Raw genomic sequence first — 21,206 nt, 5'->3', positions numbered from 1 at the left:
GACACGTGTTGGCACACCATGTGAACCAAAAGTCTCTCAACATCCTCCTTAAACTAGGCCTAGATAATTACCATGGTCCATGTAAATAACTGTCCATGTTTCAAGTAAAGATACAAAGTATCTCTGGGAAAGATGAAGGCGCGAGCGCCTCTTTGGCGCCACCCAGCAGTGATTCTCGTGCAGGTTGCTATGGTAATCGGCCAGCGTAAGTAAATAACAGTAAAATATGGAGGAGGACAACGCTGCCGCGGCTCTCGACAATATTGTGACGGAATTTCACACATACGAAGATTTCCTCGACTCTCAAATTACGTCTTTGGACTTGTATTATCTCGAGGTAACGTTTTAAAAGTGTTTGCAAATGTTTTGATAAATTGCTGCCAGCGTTTACCCCCACACCCGACGTGTCGTTGGCAAGTTGGCAAGCCAAACTTCCTTTGCTAACGTTACGTAGCTAGCTAACCTAGCGATAGATTAACATAGCTTGCCATATGCAGTTGGCATTACTTGGTTGACATTGCTATTGTACCCCCTTGTGCAATGCAAAAAGTTCTGTGTAGTCTACCTTGGAACATGTTTGTTGTGGTAGTCAAAATTATCAGGCGGTAGGTGGCAGTATAGGCCTTGACTTCAGTGAGTCATTCATTGGTACGTTCATTAAGGAATAAAGTCAAAGCTGTGTTCGAATATCCATACCAACATACTGTATACTACATACTTAATGAGTATGTACTACATACTATTAGTTCATTTTAGTATACTGTAAACGAACGGTGTCGTTTCAGTTGAGCCTGGACACTTACTGACAGTTGTGGCTGCTTCACGTGATGTATTGTTGTTGTCTACCTTCTTGCCCTTTGTGCTGTTGTCTGAGCCCAATAATGTTTGTACCATGTCTTGTGCTGCTACCATGTTGTGCTGCTGCCATGTTGCTACCTTGCTGTGTTGTCATGTGTTGCTGCCATGTTATGTTGTTGTCTTAGGTCTCTCTTTATGTAGTGTTGTGTTGTCTCTCTTGTTGTGATGTGTGTTTGGTCCTATATTTATATATAATACTTTTTTAAATCCCAGCTCCCGTCCCCGCAGGAGGCCTTTTGCCTTTTGGTAGGCCGTCATTGTAAATAAGAATTTGTTCATAACTGACTTGCCTAGTTAAATAAAGGTTAAAATAATAATAAAAAAGTGTACTACTAGTGTTACGCCTGTCTACCGGAAGTTGATGCTGTTGCTATGCAACATCTTACTAGCTTGTTGGCGTAACACGTTACTGGCAAGATGTTTTACGACTTCGGGTGTGTTCGTAAATTCATTCTGGAGTGCCAGAGTGCGCTCTGGGGGTTCGTAAATTCAGAGCGTTGTCAATTTGTAAATCCAGAGCGTTGTCAGATTGTCTGTTCGTAAATTCAGAGCGTTGTCAGATTGTCTGTTTGTAAATTCAGAGCGTTGTCAGATTGTCTGTTCGTAAATTCGAGCGTTCAGAACGCACACTGGAGGAGTCGGGTTGATTCAAGCGTTCTGACCCCACAACGGCAGTCAAGCACCCAAGCTAACTGGCTAGCTACTTCCAATACAAATGAGAGACCTCACTGACCATTTTACTCGCCCTAGCAGAGCTGGTTAGGCTGTTTTCATGTTATCCAGAGCGTTGGTGACTGTAACAGTGCTGGCAACAATTTAATTACGCCTTTTTTCCCCCCGACGTTTACTGACACCGGCGGTATTCAACGGGGGTTGAGGGTTCTTAACTAGTTCATCAGTTATTCTGCGCTCTGGCACACTCAGACGAGAGTGTTCTGAAATTGGAGTAGATAGCCAGAGCGAATTTACGAACGCACCCAAATTAACAATGTCAATTGAGAACGCACAGGGACTATACCACTTAGCTAAGATAAGAATGACGTGAATAATCAAGTCAATGGGTAGTTAGTTAGATATCATATAATTAATATACTGGCAAGTTCAATGTATTAGGAGCAGACTAACGTTAGGTAACTTAGCTAGCTAACATACCGGTACACATACTGCTGTAATGCTATGCGGTTCGGAAGGATAGCGTAGCTAACAAATTATCAGACAACATTTTTTTAAATTATTTTTTATTTTATTTTTTATTTAACCAGGTAAGCCAGTTGAGAACAAGTTCTCATTTACAACTGCGACCTGGCCAAGATAAAGCAAAGCAGTGCGATAAAAACAACAACACAGAGTTACATATGGGGTAAAACAAAGTCAAAAATACAACAACAAAAAAAAATATATACAGTGTAACTCTGTGTACAGTGTAACATAACGTGTAACTTAAGTTATTTGAAAAGTAATTACTTTATTACATTACTCAACATTTTCTTAACATTTGTCATAATTAGTTAAAGCAATGAATTTGTATCCTCTCTCGTCAGACTTCGGCTGCATATTTTCCGCCATTTTCATCAAATCTGAAAACATTGTGAAGCCACGCCCATTTTCGGAATAATTGGATTATGGGCCCTAAAAGCACGGAAATAGTGTCCACTGCTTGTATACTTAAGCAATAAGACCCGAGGGGGTGTGGCATATTTACATGTACTTTTTAGTTATTTAGCAGACGCTCTTATCCAGAGCGATTTACAGTTAGTGAGTGCATACATTTTCATTCTTCTGCACATCTATCACTCCAGTGTTAATACTAAATTATAATTGTAATTATTTTGCACTATGGCCTATTTATTGACTTACCTCCATAATTTACTACATTTGCACACACTGTATATGGCCAATATACCACGGCTAAAGGCTGTTCTTATGCACGATGCAACGCGGAGTGCTAGGACACAGCTCTTAGCCGTGGTATATTGGTCATATATCACAAACCCCCGAGGTGCCATATTGCTATTATAAACTGGTTACCAACGTAATTAGAGCAGTAAAAATAAATGTTTGTCATACCCATGGTATACGGTCTGATATACCACGGCTTTCAGCCAATCAGCATTCAGGGCTCGAACCACCCAGTTAATAATTGGTATTTTGCCGAATGTAGTACGACATCAGGGAACCTTTGACATACTAACTATATCCATACTATGACCAATAAGCATACTACATACTAACTATATCCATACTATGACCAATAAGCATACTACATACTAACTATATCCATACTATGACCAATAAGCATACTACATACTAACTATATCCATACTATGACCAATAAGCATACTACATACTAACTATATCCATACTATGACCAATAAGCATACTACATCTACTACATACTATACTATATATCCATACTATGACCAATAAGCATACTACATACTAACTATATCCATACTATGACCAATAAGCATACTACATACTAACTATATCCATACTATGACCAATAAGCATACTACATACTAACTATATCCATACTATGACCAATAAGCATACTACATACTAACTATATCCATACTATGACCAATAAGCATACTACATACTAACTATATCCATACTATGACCAATAAGCATACTACATACTAACTATATCCATACTATGACCAATAAGCATACTACATACTAACTATATCCATACTATGACCAATAAGCATACTACATACTAACTATATCCATACTATGACCAATAAGCATACTACATACTAACTATATCCATACTATGACCAATAAGCATACTACATACTAACTATATCCATACTATGACCAATAAGCATACTACATACTAACTATATCCATACTATGACCAATAAGCATACTACATACTAACTATATCCATACTATGACCAATAAGCATACTACATACTAACTATATCCATACTATGACCAATAAGCATACTACATACTAACTATATCCATACTATGACCAATAAGCATACTACATACTAACTATATCCATACTATGACCAATAAGCATACTACATACTAACTATATCCATACTATGACCAATAAGCATACTACATACTAACTATATCCATACTATGACCAATAAGCATACTACATACTAACTATATCCATACTATGACCAATAAGCATACTACATACTAACTATATCCATACTATGACCAATAAGCATACTACATACTAACTATATCCATACTATGACCAATAAGCATACTACATACTAACTATATCCATACTATGACCAATAAGCATACTACATACTAACTATATCCATACTATGACCAATAAGCATACTACATACTAACTATATCCATACTATGACCAATAAGCATACTACATACTAACTATATCCATACTATGACCAATAAGCATACTACATACTAACTAACATATCCATACTATGACCAATAAGCATACTACATACTAACTATATCCATACTATGACCAATAAGCATACTACATACTAACTATATCCATACTATGACCAATAAGCATACTACATACTAACTATATCCATACTATGACCAATAAGCATACTACATACTAACTATATCCATACTATGACCAATAAGCATACTACATACTAACTATATCCATACTATGACCAATAAGCATACTACATACTAACTATATCCATACTATGACCAATAAGCATACTACATACTAACTATATCCATACTATGACCAATAAGCATACTACATACTAACTATATCCATACTATGACCAATAAGCATACTACATACTAACTATATCCATACTATGACCAATAAGCATACTACATACTAACTATATCCATACTATGACCAATAAGCATACTACATACTAACTATATCCATACTATGACCAATAAGCATACTACATACTAACTATATCCATACTATGACCAATAAGCATACTACATACTAACTATATCCATACTATGACCAATAAGCATACTACATACTAACTATATCCATACTATGACCAATAAGCATACTACATACTAACTATATCCATACTATGACCAATAAGCATACTACATACTAACTATATCCATACTATGACCAATAAGCATACTACATACTAACTATATCCATACTATGACCAATAAGCATACTACATACTAACTATATCCATACTATGACCAATAAGCATACTACATACTAACTATATCCATACTATGACCAATAAGCATACTACATACTAACTATATCCATACTATGACCAATAAGCATACTACATACTAACTATATCCATACTATGACCAATAAGCATACTACATACTAACTATATCCATACTATGACCAATAAGCATACTACATACTAACTATATCCATACTATGACCAATAAGCATACTACATACTAACTATATCCATACTATGACCAATAAGCATACTACATACTAACTATATCCATACTATGACCAATAAGCATACTACATACTAACTATATCCATACTATGACCAATAAGCATACTACATACTAACTATATCCATACTATGACCAATAAGCATACTACATACTAACTATATCCATACTATGACCAATAAGCATACTACATACTAACTATATCCATACTATGACCAATAAGCATACTACATACTAACTATATCCATACTATGACCAATAAGCATACTACATACTAACTATATCCATACTATGACCAATAAGCATACTACATACTAACTATATCCATACTATGACCAATAAGCATACTACATACTAACTATATCCATACTATGACCAATAAGCATACTACATACTAACTATATCCATACTATGACCAATAAGCATACTACATACTAACTATATCCATACTATGACCAATAAGCATACTACATACTAACTATATCCATACTATGACCAATAAGCATACTACATACTAACTATATCCATACTATGACCAATAAGCATACTACATACCTATATCCATACTATGACCAATAAGCATACTACATACTAACTATATCCATACTATGACCAATAAGCATACTACATACTAACTATATCCATACTATGACCAATAAGCATACTACATACTAACTATATCCATACTATGACCAATAAGCATACTACATACTAACTATATCCATACTATGACCAATAAGCATACTACATACTAACTATATCCATACTATGACCAATAAGCATACTACATACTAACTATATCCATACTATGACCAATAAGCATACTACATACTAACTATATCCATACTATGACCAATAAGCATACTACATACTAACTATATCCATACTATGACCAATAAGCATACTACATACTAACTATATCCATACTATGACCAATAAGCATACTACATACTAACTATATCCATACTATGACCAATAAGCATACTACATACTAACTATATCCATACTATGACCAATAAGCATACTACATACTAACTATATCCATACTATGACCAATAAGCATACTACATACTAACTATATCCATACTATGACCAATAAGCATACTACATACTAACTATATCCATACTATGACCAATAAGCATACTACATACTAACTACTATCCATACTATGACCAATAAGCATACTACATACTAACTATATCCATACTATGACCAATAAGCATACTACATACTAACTATATCCATACTATGACCAATAAGCATACTACATACTAACTATATCCATACTATGACCAATAAGCATACTACATACTAACTATATCCATACTATGACCAATAAGCATACTACATACTAACTATATCCATACTATGACCAATAAGCATACTACATACTAACTATATCCATACTATGACCAATAAGCATACTACATACTAACTATATCCATACTATGACCAATAAGCATACTACATACTAACTATATCCATACTATGACCAATAAGCATACTACATACTAACTATATCCATACTATGACCAATAAGCATACTACATACTAACTATATCCATACTATGACCAATAAGCATACTACATACTAACTATATCCATACTATGACCAATAAGCATACTACATACTAACTATATCCATACTATGACCAATAAGCATACTACATACTAACTATATCCATACTATGACCAATAAGCATACTACATACTAACTATATCCATACTATGACCAATAAGCATACTACATACTAACTATATCCATACTATGACCAATAAGCATACTACATACTAACTATATCCATACTATGACCAATAAGCATACTACATACTAACTATATCCATACTATGACCAATAAGCATACTACATACTAACTATATCCATACTATGACCAATAAGCATACTACATACTAACTATATCCATACTATGACCAATAAGCATACTACATACTAACTATATCCATACTATGACCAATAAGCATACTACATACTAACTATATCCATACTATGACCAATAAGCATACTACATACTAACTATATCCATACTATGACCAATAAGCATACTACATACTAACTATATCCATACTATGACCAATAAGCATACTACATACTAACTATATCCATACTATGACCAATAAGCATACTACATACTAACTATATCCATACTATGACCAATAAGCATACTACATACTAACTATATCCATACTATGACCAATAAGCATACTACATACTAACTATATCCATACTATGACCAATAAGCATACTACATACTAACTATATCCATACTATGACCAATAAGCATACTACATACTAACTATATCCATACTATGACCAATAAGCATACTACATACTAACTATATCCATACTATGACCAATAAGCATACTACATACTAACTATATCCATACTATGACCAATAAGCATACTACATACTAACTATATCCATACTATGACCAATAAGCATACTACATACTAACTATATCCATACTATGACCAATAAGCATACTACATACTAACTATATCCATACTATGACCAATAAGCATACTACATACTAACTATATCCATACTATGACCAATAAGCATACTACATACTAACTATATCCATACTATGACCAATAAGCATACTACATACTAACTATATCCATACTATGACCAATAAGCATACTACATACTAACTATATCCATACTATGACCAATAAGCATACTACATACTAACTATATCCATACTATGACCAATAAGCATACTACATACTAACTATATCCATACTATGACCAATAAGCATACTACATACTAACTATATCCATACTATGACCAATAAGCATACTACATACTAACTATATCCATACTATGACCAATAAGCATACTACATACTAACTATATCCATACTATGACCAATAAGCATACTACATACTAACTATATCCATACTATGACCAATAAGCATACTACATACTAACTATATCCATACTATGACCAATAAGCATACTACATACTAACTATATCCATACTATGACCAATAAGCATACTACATACTAACTATATCCATACTATGACCAATAAGCATACTACATACTAACTATATCCATACTATGACCAATAAGCATACTACATACTAACTATATCCATACTATGACCAATAAGCATACTACATACTAACTATATCCATACTATGACCAATAAGCATACTACATACTAACTATATCCATACTATGACCAATAAGCATACTACATACTAACTATATCCATACTATGACCACTAACATACTACATACTAACTATATCCATACTATGACCAATAAGCATACTACATACTAACTATATCCATACTATGACCAATAAGCATACTACATACTAACTATATCCATACTATGACCAATAAGCATACTACATACTAACTATATCCATACTATGACCAATAAGCATACTACATACTAACTATATCCATACTATGACCAATAAGCATACTACATACTAACTATATCCATACTATGACCAATAAGCATACTACATACTAACTATATCCATACTATGACCAATAAGCATACACATACTAACTATATCCATACTATGACCAATAAGCATACTACATACTAACTATATCCATACTATGACCAATAAGCATACTACATACTAACTATATCCATACTATGACCAATAAGCATACTACATACTAACTATATCCATACTATGACCAATAAGCATACTACATACTAACTATATCCATACTATGACCAATAAGCATACTACATACTAACTATATCCATACTATGACCAATAACATATACATACTAACTATATCCATACTATGACCAATAAGCATACTACATACTAACTATATCCATACTATGACCAATAAGCATACTACATACTAACTATATCCATACTATGACCAATAAGCATACTACATACTAACTATATCCATACTATGACCAATAAGCATACTACATACTAACTATATCCATACTATGACCAATAAGCATACTACATACTAACTATATCCATACTATGACCAATAAGCATACTACATACTAACTATATCCATACTATGACCAATAAGCATACTACATACTAACTATATCCATACTATGACCAATAAGCATACTACATACTAACTATATCCATACTATGACCAATAAGCATACTACACATACTAACTATATCCATACTATGACCAATAAGCATACTACATACTAACTATATCCATACTATGACCAATAAGCATACTACATACTAACTATATCCATACTATGACCAATAAGCATACTACATACTAACTATATCCATACTATGACCAATAAGCATACTACATACTAACTATATCCATACTATGACCAATAAGCATACTACATACTAACTATATCCATACTATGACCAATAAGCATACTACATACTAACTATATCCATACTATGACCAATAAGCATACTACATACTAACTATATCCATACTATGACCAATAAGCATACTACATACTAACTATATCCATACTATGACCAATAAGCATACTACATACTAACTATATCCATACTATGACCAATAAGCATACTACATACTAACTATATCCATACTATACCAATAAGCATACTACATACTAACTATATCCATACTATGACCAATAAGCATACTACATACTAACTATATCCATACTATGACCAATAAGCATACTACATACTAACTATATCCATACTATGACCAATAAGCATACTACATACTAACTATATCCATACTATGACCAATAAGCATACTACATACTAACTATATCCATACTATGACCAATAAGCATACTACATACTAACTATATCCATACTATGACCAATAAGCATACTACATACTAACTATATCCATACTATGACCAATAAGCATACTACATACTAACTATATCCATACTATGACCAATAAGCATACTACATACTAACTATATCCATACTATGACCAAATAAACATACTACATACTAACTATATCCATACTATGACCGACCAAACATACTACATACTAACTATATCCATACTATGACCAACAAGCATACTACATACTAACTATATCCATACTATGACCAATAAGCATACTACATACTAACTATATCCATACTATGACCAACAATAGCATACTACACTAACTATATCCATACTATGACCAATAAGCATACTACATACTAACTATATCCATACTATGACCAATAAGCATACTACATACTAACTATATCCATACTATGACCAATAAGCATACTACATACTAACTATATCCATACTATGACCAATAAGCATACTACATACTAACTATATCCATACTATGACCAATAAGCATACTACATACTAACTATATCCATACTATGACCAATAAAGCATACTACATACTAACTATATCCATACTATGACCAATAAGCATACTACATACTAACTATATCCATACTATGACCAATAAGCATACTACATACTAACTATATCCATACTATGACCAATAAGCATACTACATACTAACTATATCCATACTATGACCAATAAGCATACTACATACTAACTATATCCATACTATGACCAATAAGCATACTACATACTAACTATATCCATACTATGACCAATAAGCATACTACATACTAACTATATCCATACTATGACCAATAAGCATACTACATACTAACTATATCCATACTATGACCAATAAGCATACTACATACTAACTATATCCATACTATGACCAATAAGCATACTACATACTAACTATATCCATACTATGACCAATAAGCATACTACATACTAACTATATCCATACTATGACCAATAAGCATACTACATACTAACTATATCCATACTATGACCAATAAGCATACTACATACTAACTATATCCATACTATGACCAATAAGCATACTACATACTAACTATATCCATACTATGACCAATAAGCATACTACATACTAACTATATCCATACTATGACCAATAAGCATACTACATACTAACTATATCCATACTATGACCAATAAGCATACTACATACTAACTATATCCATACTATGACCAATAAGCATACTACATACTAACTATATCCATACTATGACCAATAAGCATACTACATACTAACTATATCCATACTATGACCAATAAGCATACTACATACTAACTATATCCATACTATGACCAATAAGCATACTACATACTAACTATATCCATACTATGACCAATAAGCATACTACATACTAACTATATCCATACTATGACCAATAAGCATACTACATACTAACTATATCCATACTATGACCAATAAGCATACTACATACTAACTATATCCATACTATGACCAATAAGCATACTACATACTAACTATATCCATACTATGACCAATAAGCATACTACATACTAACTATATCCATACTATGACCAATAAGCATACTACATACTAACTATATCCATACTATGACCAATAAGCATACTACATACTAACTATATCCATACTATGACCAATAAGCATACTACATACTAACTATATCCATACTATGACCAATAAGCATACTACATACTAACTATATCCATACTATGACCAATAAGCATACTACATACTAACTATATCCATACTATGACCAATAAGCCATACTACATACTAACTATATCCATACTATGACCAATAAGCATACTACATACTAACTATATCCATACTATGACCAATAAGCATACTACATACTAACTATATCCATACTATGACCAATAAGCATACTACATACTAACTATATCCATACTATGACCAATAAGCATACTACATACTAACTATATCCATACTATGACCAATAAGCATACTACATACTAACTATATCCATACTATGACCAATAAGCATACTACATACTAACTATATCCATACTATGACCAATAAGCATACTACATACTAACTATATCCATACTATGACCAATAAGCATACTACATACTAACTATATCCATACTATGACCAATAAGCATACTACATACTAACTATATCCATACTATGACCAATAAGCATACTACATACTAACTATATCCATACTATGACCAATAAGCATACTACATACTAACTATATCCATACTATGACCAATAAGCATACTACATACTAACTATATCCATACTATGACCAATAAGCATACTACATACTAACTATATCCATACTATGACCAATAAGCATACTACATACTAACTATATCCATACTATGACCAATAAGCATACTACATACTAACTATATCCATACTATGACCAATAAGCATACTACATACTAACTATATCCATACTATGACCAATAAGCATACTACATACTAACTATATCCATACTATGACCAATAAGCATACTACATACTAACTATATCCATACTATGACCAATAAGCATACTACATACTAACTATATCCATACTATGACCAATAAGCATACTACATACTAACTATATCCATACTATGACCAATAAGCATACTACATACTAACTATATCCATACTATGACCAATAAGCATACTACATACTAACTATATCCATACTATGACCAATAAGCATACTACATACTAACTATATCCATACTATGACCAATAAGCATACTACATACTAACTATATCCATACTATGACCAATAAGCATACTACATACTAACTATATCCATACTATGACCAATAAGCATACTACATACTAACTATATCCATACTATGACCAATAAGCATACTACATACTAACTATATCCATACTATGACCAATAAGCATACTACATACTAACTATATCCATACTATGACCAATAAGCATACTACATACTAACTATATCCATACTATGACCAATAAGCATACTACATACTCAATTTATGTCACAAATAGTATGGTTAGTGAGAGGAAGCCCAGTGGCCGACAGTGGGAGAAGATGGATTTTGGCCGACATTCTGCACATTTTCTCATCGATGACATTTGAGCTCAATACAGTTTTCTGTTCCCAAAATTAGAATATGTTATGAACAGTGGACTACGTTTTGTAGACTTTAACCTTTGCCAAAGTTGTAAAAAATTGCGTTGTTTAGAAGGAGTGCAAAGGCGAATTGAGTTAACCCGCACTTCACAGAGTTGGTGTTTCCTAATGGGATTATGCAGATGTATGGTAGAACGGGCCAATAGGATCTCGCTAGCTCCTGCTTGGCTCTGCCCACCATCTTGCTTGTTCTGCCCACTATGAATCATTTGTTCCTATTGGAAACGACAGGCTGTGGTCTATCTTGGTTTAGTTATACAAATCTTTGATAATACTATCCAGAAATACTCCAAAGAAGTCAAACTGTTCAACTCAGTGTTTTCCACAAAACAATGCACATTTTTGTGCTAGCCCTGCACTGGCACACCTTAGTCACCTAATCACCAAGCCTTTTGATTTGTTGAAATAGATGTGTTCATGCTTGGTTAGAACCCAAATGTGCACTGTCACTGTCCGGTGGCCCTCCAGGAGACTGTTGAGAAACCCCTAGCTTTATGCAATCATCATTCTACAACACCTAGGCTTAGCCTTCTTGTCCAATCTATAATCCATCTAGTGTTGGCTCCCTTAGCCAATGTCTAGGCTTTAACTCAGAGGTCTAACACTGTCTGTGGCGGATTTGAACCCAGTTGGTTGATTTCCATAAACAAACTGAACGTGGCCCCCTGTTGTCCCTGACAGGAATAAATGGTACATTTATCTTATTATCTCCTTGCTTACTTAGGATTTGTTAATGTGGCGTTAAAGAGATGAGGTTTATAAACAAGTCAGCTGTTAGTTAACTAGGTCTAGTATATCTCATTAGCCAGAATAATATGCAATTGTTGAGGCCCCCTGTGGACTAATAACTAATACATTTATTATCTGACTGCTTGCTTACTTTTGTTAATGTTAATGTGGTGTTAAAGAGATGAGTCACTCGCTAGGCCTAGTTTAGGTCATTAGCCCACAATATAATATTCACTTTAAAGTGTGCCTTGTTTCAGCACTTCCTCCCAGAGACAGTTGGGTCATTCCTAGGCAGAGAATGTTTATGTTAAATGACAGTGATTAGCATCATGGAAATATTTATTTATTTATTTTCCTGAGAAGGGACTCATTTTTATCAGTCTAATCAATCCAACAAAGACATTTTTAAAAAATCCTCCAAAAAAATGGTGGTCATGAAAAAGGGCTAAATTAGTTTATACTGAACAAAAATAGACACAACATGCAACAATTTCAAAGATTTTACTGAGTTACAGTTCATATAAGGAGATCAGTCAATTTAAATAAATAAATTAGGCCCAAATCGATGGATTTAAAATGACTGGGAATACAGATATGCATCTGTTGGTCACAGATACCTTTAAAAAAAAGTAGGGGCGTAGATCAGAAAACCAGTCAGTATCTGGTGTGACCACCATTTGCCTCATGCAGAACGACACATCTCCTTCGCATAGAGTTGATCAGGCTGTTGATTGTGGCCTATGGAATGTTGTCCCACTCCTCTTCAATGGCTGTGCGAAGTTGCTGGATATTGGCGGGAACTGGAACACGCTGTTTTACACGTTGATCCAGAGCATCCCAAACATGCTCAATGGGTGACATGTCTGGTGAGTATGCAGGCCATGTAAGAACTGGGACATTTTCAGCTTCCAGGAATTGTGTACAGATCCTTGCGACAAGGGGCCGTGCATTATCATGCTGAAACATGAGGTAATGGAGGCGGATGAATGGCACGACAATGGGCCTCAGTATCTGCCATCTGACCGGTACAGTTGAAACCGGGATTAATCCGTGAAGAGCACACTTCTCCAGCGTGCCAGTGGCCATCGAAGGTGAGCATTTGTCCACTGAAGTCAGTTACGACGCCGAACTGCAGTCAGGTCAAGACCCTGGTGATCCTTTTTCAGTTCATGAAACATGGGACCAACACTTTACATGTTGCGTTTATATTTTTGTTCAGTGTAGTTTGACTGTCCAATCTTTTTTTTTTTAATCTTTTTTTTAAATATATGTAAATATTTTTTGATCCCTGTCAAAGGGGGGGTATTTGTCAGTCAATATGAGAAATGTCATAAATTCAGTTCACAGAAGGCCACTAGGCCTATATAGCTTGGCCAGCAGATGGGACTATCGACTATTGCTGAGGAGTTACATAACGTTCAGCTGAATAGCCGGGCCGTGCTGGAACACCTGTGTCCACAGAGGGTAGAACACAACACGTATCTCACCTGGTTATCAGCCATGGACAAACAGTATCAAACTCTATCACCTCCCTCACCTGGCTGGTCAGGTGTGGACACACTGCAGTCAACCCAGGTCTAGGCTAAACTTGCGCAGTCATGACTTGTGTAGGTATTGATCAAGTGTGTTGTTGCCAATGGTTTTTCTATGGACACTTTAACTGACACTGTTGTTTGATAGCATTTAGGCCTAGGTTAGTCAAGTGTACATTTCTGAAAATCTGACTAGGGTTTTCCCCAGTCAGGTATTTAGAGAGTTGGTATATTGAGGTTTCAGCGTTATGATATTCAAAATAAAAAAAAATTGGCCCAACTCTCTAAATACATTGCTCTGGTTTGCTCTGGTTTGCCCTATAACATCTAGGCCTACAGGAAACCCCAACAACCAGTCAGAAGTTTATTTAGATAACATTTTTGGTTTGAGTCCATTCAGCAACATGATCTCAGTTGTTTAAAACAAGCAAATCAAGTTTGAATAGCAGAACTCAGAACAGTCAAATGGATTCAGTCAATGAGCCTTGACGTGACAACGAATGAAGACAGTGAACACCAATCACTGACCGAATAAAGCTATTTTGGAAACAATAGAACTCTAGCAGAGACTGGTTTGCTTGGAATGGTTTGCCACATGAAAGATGAAGGAAATAAAAATTTTCCCTGACTTTTCTGGATGCCGAGGCCTGAGGACTGGCTGGATGAGGACTGTCTGGGCTTGGCTTAGCCTAGTTTGGGTAGTAGAATGACATGTGGCGCAAGCCTTGATCCAACAAGCCAACCAGCCACAGGCCTGGGTTGGGTTGGGCTTAAAAGGGGATAGCTCTGTTTAGATGACTGGTCATGATGATGTGTACATATCAAGCTATGTCCTTACCACAGATTTGACCACAAGCATGCTGCCTCCCTTAACCTAACCCCAACGACCTCCGCTATGCACACACACACACACACACAATCTTTTTTAAAATCTACAATTAATCTTTAGCTGACTGTCCACTTGTGTTTTGCATTGTCTGCTCCAGCCTCCATTCAAAAAGAAGCACAACGTGTGTGTGTGTCTGTTTATTTTGATTGGTTCATCAGGATGAGGAGTTGGCCCGCCAGCTGGTGGAGCTTGGCTATAGGGGTAGCGGAGAGGTCCTGAAGAGGGAGGAATTTGAGACCAGGAAAGCAGCTGCAGAGGCTTCCAGGCTCTCCAAGAGGAGCCAGCAAAAGTAAGTCAGTTAGCTTCACTCTGTCTGTCTGTCAACTGGTGACCGCAGTGCTCTCCAAGGGGAAGGCACTGTCTGTCTGTCAACTGGTGACCGCAGTGCTCTCCAAGGGGAAGGCACTGTCTGTCTGTCAACTAGTGACCGCAGTGCTCTCCAAGGGGAAGGCACTGTCTGTCTGTCAACTAGTGACCGCAGTGCTTTCCAAGGGGAAGGCACTGTCTGTCTGTCAACTAGTGACCGCAGTGCTTTCCAAGGGGAAGGCACTGTCTGTCTGTCAACTAGTGACCGCAGTGCTCTCCAAGGGGAAGGCACTGTCTGTCTGTCAACTAGTGACCGCAGTGCTCTCCAAGGGGAAAGCACTGTCTGTCTGTCAACTAGTGACCGCAGTGCTCTCCAAGGGGAAAGCACTGTCTGTCTGTCAACTGGTGACCGCAGTGCTCTCCAAGGGGAAGGCACTGTCTGTCTGTCAACTAGTGACCGCAGTGCTCTCCAAGGGGAAGGCACTGTCTGTCTGTCAACTAGTGACCACAGTGCTCTCCAAGGGGAAGGCACTGTCTGTCTGTCAACTGGTGACCACAGTGCTCTCCAAGGAGAAGGCACTGTCTGTCTGTCAACTAGTGACCGCAGTGCTCTCCAAGGGGAAAGCACTGTCTGTCTGTCAACTAGTGACCACTGCTCTCCAAGGGGAAGGCACTGTCTGTCTGTCAACTAGTGACCACTGCTCTCCAAGGGGAAGGCACTGTCTGCTTGGGCTTGTGTCTTTGTGTGTGTTTTGTAATTACATTGCTGGATTTGACTTCATTGTAGAAAGGAAAATGTTGTGATGATTTCAGCTTGATCCGACATCCGCAGTGATTACGATCTCTGTGAATGTCGTCTGGGATATTATTATGTTTTATTTAATCAGGGGAGCCCTTTGAGACCAGGGTCTCATTTTCAATGGTGCCCTGAGGACAACATATTCAACACAAACATTCCAATACAAAATAAATAAAAACTACAGGTTACAATTCCAAAAACGAGAATTTCAACACCACAATTCATTTGTAAATTTAATCAAAACAAATGCAATTCTCATTTAACAAATTCAACATTAAACTCTTAAACTGCCCTAGCAGCATCAGGGAATCAAGACGCAGGGAGTTCTGCAGGTTATTCAAAAAATGGGGGGCATTAAAACTGAAGGCAGATTTACCTAATTCGGTGGAGACCCGAGGAACCTCAAGAGTTAACCAACCCTGTGAACGGGGTAGGTATCTTAAAGTTAGGTAAGTCAGAAGCTTGTGTAGTAGAGCTTTGTAAACAGAAAGGGAATAGTGAAGTGATCTACGGAACTTTAATGAGGACCAGCCAACCTTTTGATACAGGATGCAGTGATGCGTATTAAAACTGTTACGTGTGATAAAGTGAAAGGCGCTATGGTAGACTGCATCCACAGGTTTAAGAGCAGTGGCTGCTGCATTCTGGTAAATGGAGTCAACGTAGTCAAGAACTGGCAGGAAAGTTGACTGCACAATCTGCTTCCTGCTGTTTAGGGAGATGCAAGATCTATCTCTAAAAAAGAAGCCCACTGTAAATCTTAGCTTTTTAACTAGCTCATCAGTATGTTTTTTAAACGTTTAATCCTTGTCAATCCAAATGCCCCGATATTTATAGGCGGGAACCCGATCGATTAGAGAACCATACAATAAATAAATATGTAGTCCATCTGAAACATTTTTGTGAGAATTAGAGAACAACATGGATTTAGACTTGCCCACATTAAGTACAAGTTTTAAACCAACCAGGGCTTTCTGACGTTTTAAACCAACCAGGGCTTTCTGACGTTTTAAACCAACCAGGGCTTTCTGTTAGGTAACAAGGTCCCATTGCAGCTCTAACAACGCCTGGTCTACAGTTGGAACGGGATACATAACAGGATCGTCTGCATACAGATGAATATTGCAAGTTTTAACAGATAGACCAATATTATTTATATATTTAGTAAAGAGAACATGTCCCAATACCGAGCCCTGTGGTACACCTTTCATAATATCCAGGAAACTAGACTTAAAACTATCAGAAATCACACATTGTATCCTGACAGATAATTCTCAAACCACTTGCAAGAAGCCTGATCCAGGCCTATTTCAGTCAACTTTTGAATGAGAACTTGATGTTCAACAGTGTCAAAGGCCTTGGAAAAGTCTATAAATAAGGCAGCACAATGATTTTTATGATCCAAGCAATTTAACACATTTAAATCAAGCGTAGCAGCTGAAACTGTGCTGTATCCTGGTCTAAAACAGGATTTGTGCACATTAACAATAGAGTGAGAAGTTAAAGTTCTCTGCTGAGAGTTGGCCAGGGATTCTAAAACTTTGGAAAGGCAAGAATATTTTGAAATTCGACGGTAGTTATCTAAGTCAGAAGTCTATTGCAGTGTGCAGGTTGTTAATCTGGGTTGGTGATAGGAGACATAGCCTGGTCCCAGATCTGTTATTGCTGTCTTCTTACAAACTCCAGATGTAGGACTAGGCTAGAGGAGACTCCCCCGTAGATGAACTGAAACCATCTCAAACTCTCTGCTAGAGGAGGTGAACTTGCTGAAACATGTTCATACTTGATTTAGCCGTTTGATGAGGAACTATGTCTTTAATGTAGCCTATTCCCTCTGTGCCCTGGTGTGACCTGGCTAAAAGTTAACCATTTATGACGTTCATCACCAAGGCAAATATCGTGCTGTAACTCCGAGGCTACCCCTGAGAACATTCTCACTAGGGTACTGAGGTAATCCTAGATAAACTCTAAACCTAGGCTACCCCTGAGAACATTCTCACTAGGGTACTGAGGTAATCCTAGATCAACTCCAAACCTAGGCTACCCCTGAGAACATTCTCACTAGGGTACTGAGGTAATCCTAGATCAACTCCAAACCTAGGCTACCCCTGAGAACATTCTCACTAGGGTACTGAGGTAATCCTAGATAAACTCCAAACCTAGGCTACCCCTGAGAACATTCTCACTAGGGTACTGAGGTAATCCTAGATCAACTCCAAACCTAGACTATCCCTGAGAACATTCTCACTAGGGTACTGAGGTAATCCTAGATCAACTCCAAACCTAGGCTATCCCTGAGAACATTCTCACTAGGGTACTGAGGTAATCCTAGATCAACTCCAAACCTAGGCTACCCCTGAGAACATTCTCACTAGGGTACTGAGGTAATCCTAGATCAACTCCAAACCTAAGCTATCCCTGAGAACATTCTTACTAGGGTACTGAGGTAATCCTAGATCAACTCCAAACCTAGGCTATCCCTGAGAACATTCTCACTAGGGTACTGAGGTAATCCTAGATCAACTCCAAACCTAGGCTACCCCTGAGAACATTCTCACTAGGGTACTGAGGTAATCCTAGATCAACTCCAAACCTAGGCTACCCCTGAGAACATTCTCACTAGGGTACTGAGGTAATCCTAGATCAACTCCAAACCTAAGCTACCCCTGAGAACATTCTCACTAGGGTACTGAGGTAATCCTAGATCAACTCCAAACCTAGGCTATCCCTGAGAACATTCTCACTAGGGTACTGAGGTAATCCTAGATCAACTCCAAACCTAGGCTACCCCTGAGAACATTCTCACTAGGGTAGTGAGGTAATCCTAGATCAACTCCAAACCTAGGCTATCCCTGAGAACATTCTCACTAGGGTACTGAGGTAATCCTAGATAAACTCCAAACCTAGGCTATCCCTGAGAACATTCTCACTAATCCTAGATCAAGGGTCTCCAACCTTTTCTAGCATGAGAGCTACTTTTAAAAAATGTAACATGTCGCGAGCTACTCATTTTTTTCTAGCTTTTGAAGTAGGCACATTCTTCTCTTCTCCTCTCCCCTGCAACTTTTCCCCGGGTCCTTAGTGTACAAGAGAAAGTAGTGCACTATGTTTTCTGTCAATATAAAAACCTTGGTTTCTTGCCAAGTCTCCTCCCCAAGTTTGAGTTATTCACTGCGTTAGCACACTCTGCCAACCCTGATGTTCTAGCAGTGTCTGAATCTTGGCTTAGGAAGGCCACCAAAAATTCAGAAATTTCCATTCCGAAATACAACATTTTCCGTCTAGATAGAACTGCCAAAGGGGGCGGAGTTGCAATCTACTGTAGAGATAGCCTGCAGAGCTCTATCATACTATCCAGGTCTGTGCCCAAACAGTTTGAACTTCTACTTCTAAAAATCCACCTTTCCAGAAATAAGTCTCTCACTGTTGCCGCTTGCTACAGACCCCCCTCAGCCCCCAGTTGTGCCCTGGACACCATATGTGAATTGCTTGCCCCCCATCTATCCTCAGAGTTCGTACTGCTTGGTGACCTAAACTGGGATATGCTTAACACCCCGGCCGTCCTACAATCTAAACTAGATGTCCTCAATCTCACACAAATTATCAAGGAACCTACCAGGTACAACCCTAAATCCGTAAACATGGGCACCCTCATAGATATCATCCTGACTAATTTACCCTCTAAATACACCTCCGCTGTCTTCAACCAGGATCTCAGCGATCACTGCCTCATTGCCTGCGTCTGTAATGGGTCCACGTTCAAACG

The 21,206-nt window shown here is 36.7% G+C and overlaps 1 protein-coding gene across 1 annotated transcript in view; it reads left to right on the top strand.

Annotated features, from left to right (window-relative positions):
- The first annotated feature begins 215 nt into the window (after nucleotides 1-215).
- The window catches only part of cfap299 (cilia and flagella associated protein 299), a 375,917-nt gene continuing 354,926 nt past the window's right edge, over nucleotides 216-21,206 (top strand). Inside the window, exons 1-2 of the mRNA XM_045225655.1 lie at nucleotides 216-337; nucleotides 16,494-16,624. Of these exons, the coding sequence (XP_045081590.1) occupies nucleotides 227-337; nucleotides 16,494-16,624 (242 nt within the window). The 5' untranslated portion in view covers nucleotides 216-226. The remainder of the gene's footprint in view (nucleotides 338-16,493; nucleotides 16,625-21,206) is intronic.

The sequence above is a fragment of the Coregonus clupeaformis genome, chromosome 16 (assembly GCF_020615455.1).
Source record: "Coregonus clupeaformis isolate EN_2021a chromosome 16, ASM2061545v1, whole genome shotgun sequence".
NCBI classification, from domain to species: domain Eukaryota; kingdom Metazoa; phylum Chordata; class Actinopteri; order Salmoniformes; family Salmonidae; genus Coregonus; species Coregonus clupeaformis.
The sequence above is the reverse complement of the archived record's forward strand: the minus strand, read 5'-3'. Positions and strand labels throughout refer to the sequence as shown.